The 5,219-nt window shown below is 40.1% G+C and overlaps 1 protein-coding gene across 1 annotated transcript; it reads right to left on the minus strand.

The window, feature by feature from the left end:
- Window positions 1–2,426: 2,426 nt before the first annotated feature.
- On the minus strand, window positions 2,427–4,261 carry LOC309714032 (cystatin-B-like). Its single transcript, XM_082546090.1, has 3 exons — window positions 3,846–4,261; window positions 3,666–3,767; window positions 2,427–2,873 (listed from the first exon to the last, which is right to left on the minus strand). Exons 1-3 carry the CDS (start codon window positions 3,984–3,986, stop codon window positions 2,745–2,747), a joined length of 372 nt encoding a protein of 123 aa, XP_082402216.1. The 5' UTR covers window positions 3,987–4,261; the 3' UTR covers window positions 2,427–2,744.
- Window positions 4,262–5,219: the final 958 nt, after the last annotated feature.

Here is a 5,219-nt window from a genome sequence, read left to right on the forward strand (position 1 = left end):
TTCCTTCTTTTAAAGTTTTTCTTTGAACTCTGGCTGTTTTTTCAACAAATTTTCAGACCAGTCCTTGTGCCTGAGCAGTTTCAGAGGAATGGTTTTGTTTGTTAGGGCAATTAACGCTGACATATTAATCATTCGAGCATAAAAAAAACCCACCTAACCCAAGAGAGGAACTAGTTAATTTATCTGTAGGTACTTTGTTACTTGCAGCCTGTTCCAGAAATAAAATAAAAAAAATTGTTCCCATTTCTTTTGTTAAATGTATGAAAAATGACAAGAAAAGCACCGTTTGACAAATATAAAATAGTATTTTTGCACCAGAAGGTGATTTCTAATGAGCTGTTAGCCAAGATGCTGGTATAACTTGGTATGATCTGCAGTTATTAAAAAGATTAGGAAACTGAACAACAAGTGAAGGACAGAAATAAAGTGGCAGACCTAAAGAACACAAACAACACAACAAAACAAAAAAGAACAGCCTACAACAGATTAACTGTATCTGAAAGTCATGTTCTTCGGAAAAGAAAAAAGAATATCCAGAAAAAACCCTGACACAGTCGGTCCAACTACTCTATCATTTTTAAGCAAGGCTGAGATTTGTCAAGTTACACAAGAACTGCACTGAATATCAGTGGCCACAGCTCTTATGGAGAGATGAATCCAAATTTGAAGTTTTTGGTTCAAATAATTCTCTTAACTGTTTACTGAAACATATTCCAACTAGAAAGTGCATTTTCTGAAGAAACTGCAGTGTGAATGCTGAAATCTGAATGTATGCACTGAAATGAAATAATTAATGAATATTAAGCTAAAAATGTTGAATGAGTTGGAAAATACAGACTTTTTAACCTGAAAACCAAAGTGCAGAACTTTTGAAAGCTGATGTTCACACAGAAGAAGTTGGAAAATAGCTGAAAACGTTTAAAATGTAAATTAGAAAAATGAATATTAAAAGTTCATATTCTTTAAATCACTGAATGATTATGTCATGGTCCTGAGTCTGCCGACTCAGTGTTTTGTGTTTCTTTATGCTTTTGTTTATTCTGATTATGTATTCCGTTATGATTTGCCATTTATTAGGTTTCTGTTCTGTGCCTGCCCTGGTCCCACTTCTGTGTTCCCTCTGTCTGTCTATGGCGTCACACTGTCTGCTTCTGAATCTGTCTGTTTAGTTTAGTGTCTTGTCTGGTTCCCCGTGTCTGAGTTTCCTGTTTTATTCTGAAGGTCCCCGACTCATGTGAGTGTGTTCAATTTACGTTTCCCCTGTCCCGTCAGCTCTGATTTCTCCCAGGTGTGTTGCCCTCCTGTCTCTCATCCCCTGATTACTGGTGTGTGTATTTAAGCCCTGTGTGTTCTCCTGCCTGTTGGTCTGTGTTCCACGGTGTCCTGTTCCTCGTCTGCTTCTGCTGGAGCTGCACACCTGCCTCTTCTCCCCCCCGCTACTTCAATCATGAAACGGATCAATGATCAGCTGATCGGCGTTTATCTCTTGTTTGTTTATCGTTCACTTTGACAGGATCCTTTTTCTACGTATCTGACAGCTGGTAACTGTGCAGGGGCGGTCTAGCAAAGTTTGGCCAGGGGGGCCAGGTAGGGCATTAACAGGGAGAGGGGGGCACAAAGAAATACTTTTCTTCCTTATTCACATTTAAAATATCTAGCTTTTAAAAAATAATTATCAATCTTACAAACGATTGATGGATACATATATACCATCAAAACCGTGTACATCACTGTCACAACAGTTTTTCATTCAAAGGCTTTATGATTTTTCCTATAATGGTGGCCCGGTCTCTAGTCAAAATGCCCAGGCTGATTTTTTTGTCCCAAACCAGCCCTGTATGCAGCTCATCTGCAGTCTGGTGTTGCAGTCTCGTGAAAGAATAAAGTTACGTTGAACCCAAGCACACCATTGTTTTCCTTGTGACATTACCAATAAGTTTGATGTGTCACATGGCCCTCTTCTTATTGATGAAACAAAAGTTGTATCCAAGATGGCCGACTTCTAAATGGCCACTATGGTCACCACCCATCTTTAGGAATTTGCCCCATCACATATACTAATGTGCCACAAACAGGACTTTAATATCACCAACCATTCCCATTTTATTGCGGTGTATCCATATAAATGGGCCACCCTGTACATAGCACAACTTTTAATTCAAATCTGGTCACAAATACCTTAGCAAATGAAATACGGTTTTGTTTGTTTGTTTTTTAAATTACACCCTTTGAAATGATATTAAAAGAACTCAAAATCAGGTTATCAGACCTTCATGATTAATTCTGTTACATCGTCCAAAACTGACCAAGTTTATACAGCTATGCGACATAAATTACACTTTAAATACACTGTTCACATATGCGTCCCACATACACAGTCACACTCGTTTCACTCCTCTTTGATAAGTAAGCAGACTTGAACCACATTAATATACAAAGTCTGCAAATTGCAGAGTTTTTAATTTTTGTAAAACATTCCAGAAATAAGTCTTCCAAAAAAAAAAACAAAAAACAAAAAACAGACAAACATGAAAGGACTATTTTTCTGCTGTGATTTGAATAATCGGCTATATTCTTTTCCACCCACCTCGTATTTAACTGATTCCCTTTGCCTTCCATTATCTGTAGTTGGTTATTATATGTAAACAAGGAAAGCTTTCCCCTCATGAAGAGGCAAGTTATTAATGGATTACATTGAGAGGACAGGCTGTAGGCACTGATGCTTTCACTGGTTCATTGTCCCATTAGAAGTATTCAATACTGTCATTCTGAGTCTTGGGGTGCTGCAGATCAGTCAGCTCAAGCGTTCCTCCATAAGCCGGGAGTTTCTCATAAACACGGAGGTGAACATATTCGTTTCCTCCCACATAGACCTGCAAGGAAAGTTAAAGGAGATGCTTGATGTGCACATAGAAGTAATCCTGATCATTTTATTTTATCAATGTAAGCCACAGCTGTGGGCCAAACAACATGCATGGAAAAGGAGAATCCACATCTTCATATATAGAGTGCCTGATTGTTGTAGTGTTCACAAACAGAACATTTGTTGAGCTCTGTTCATGGCTGATAGTTTATGAAGTAAATATGTGCTTATGCTTCTTTATTTAAGCCCTAGTGCACAGGTGTTGAACTCCAGGCCTCGAGGGTCTAAATTACCTCCTCAACATGTCCTGAAGTTCTCCAGAAGCCTGGTAATGAACTAATCATTTGATTCAGGTATGTTGAAACAGGGTGATATCTAAAACCTGCAGGACACCAGCCCTCGAGGCCTGCAGTTCGACACCCCCGCCCCTAGTGTGCGTTGTGTGTGACAAGCGATCATTCACAAGAACTGGAAAAACCGGAAATGCTCGTCCTGTGCCACACCAGGAGTGTGAGGTGCACTTTGTGTGGAATTTGTGAAATTTGTGTGGAAACAATGATTGAAAGCCTCAGCTATGAAGCTAGAAAATCAATAACAGTTAAAGGTTTGCACACACCTTCTTTTAAAATCACTACATATGTGAAGAGATAGTAACTGAAAACCCCCCACTGATCATTGCTTTAGTTTTCACCTGACAGATCACATTATCAATCAATGCTCTTTTTAATTATATTTTATTGCATGCAAGACCTCAGAGCTTTGCAGTGTTGCCACTGCTCACTGCTTGCATTACAAACATTACCTTAATGAAGTAGTTGGTCCCAGCTACGACCTGTGTTTTGTAGTTCTCTGCAGTGAAAACCTCGAAGTTTCTCCCGGTTTTCTGCTCTGCGAGAGGCTTCATCTGAATAACAATGACAGCAAAATCAATATGAATGACAGGCCCTGTGTGTGAGTATAAAAATCTCCCGTTTCTACTCACTGCATCACAGATCTTCTGAACTGCTTCATCAGCCTGCTCCACCTCGGTCAGCCCTCCGCACATTTCCACTTCGACAACATTTTGTTGGTAAAAAATGACCAAAAAGCTAATAAACACACGCCAATTCACAAGACTCTGCATTGTGGACCAGCGCAGAGGAAGATGGGTGTTTGTTGGTACAGTATTTGTAAACGATCATGTAAAAAACCAAATAACACAACAGCCAGTCATATGACTTCGCATTTTGAACCGTACCATCAGCTCAAGAACAAGGGGGTGGTAAAAATCAAAAACAAAACAAGCACACTTCGACTAGCACAAGAAAATAATAACTTTTGCCCACATTTTTACCGCATGTGTGGGTTTGTCGGGGCGTATGACAAAATACTCTTGAGTCTGCCGGGAAGTGAAAATACAGGGTGTGAGCTGTGATTGAAATATTGGAAAGGATCACACATGAATCACAGCCTGAGTACTGCTTTTAGCTCTTCCTTTCCGGTTATCCTACTTCTACTTTTATTTATTTAATACAATTATACCAACTGACCTTAAGGAGATAGAAACAAAGTATTGATTCTAATGAGCTAGTATCGATCAGATACCAATACTAGAGTTGGTATTGATCCAACTACCTCTAGTGCACAGGTGTCAAACTCCAGGCCTCAAGGGCCGGTGTCCTGCAGGTTTTTGATGTGTCCTTGATCCATCACAGCTGATTTAAATGGCTGAATTACCTCCTCAACATGTCTTGACGTTCTCCAGAAGCCTGGTAATGAACTATTCATTTGTTTCAGGTGTGTTGATCCAGGATGATATTTAAATCTTGCAGGACACCAGGGGTCCGTTCTTCGTACGTCGCTTACTACATCCAAGATCAAATGACACATCCATATGTACATCCAAGACCAAATCATCGCGCTAACTCTGAGCTCGCTATTCCGGTTCCCCGAACACACCTGCTGTTGAGGATTAGTACAGCTGGATGAAGTAATGTGAGATCACTGGGTGTCGTAAAAGGGGCTACGCATCGATAGTAGAAACATTGATCGGCAACCCTCTGATTGGTCGGCGAAAATGTCAAATAGCGCGCTCAGTATTTTTCGGCAGCAGAGCAAGAACTCTTGAGTGAGGGATTTCAGGAGTTTCAGAGTTTAATTAAAACGCAAGGGAACACTGCAAAGGCTGCAAAAGCAAGGAGAGAGGGCTGGCAGAAAGTTGCTGACAAATTAAACTCGTAAGTAATTTAATAATAACAATAATAATGGAGTGGATTGATATAGCGCTTTTCAAGGCACCCAAAGCGCATGACAATGCCACTATTCAGTCACTCTCACATTCACACACTGGTGGAGGCAAGCTGCGGTTGTAGCCACA

The sequence above is a fragment of the Aulonocara stuartgranti genome (genome assembly GCF_965226115.1).
Source record: "Aulonocara stuartgranti genome assembly, chromosome: 9".
Classification (NCBI taxonomy): domain Eukaryota; kingdom Metazoa; phylum Chordata; class Actinopteri; order Cichliformes; family Cichlidae; genus Aulonocara; species Aulonocara stuartgranti.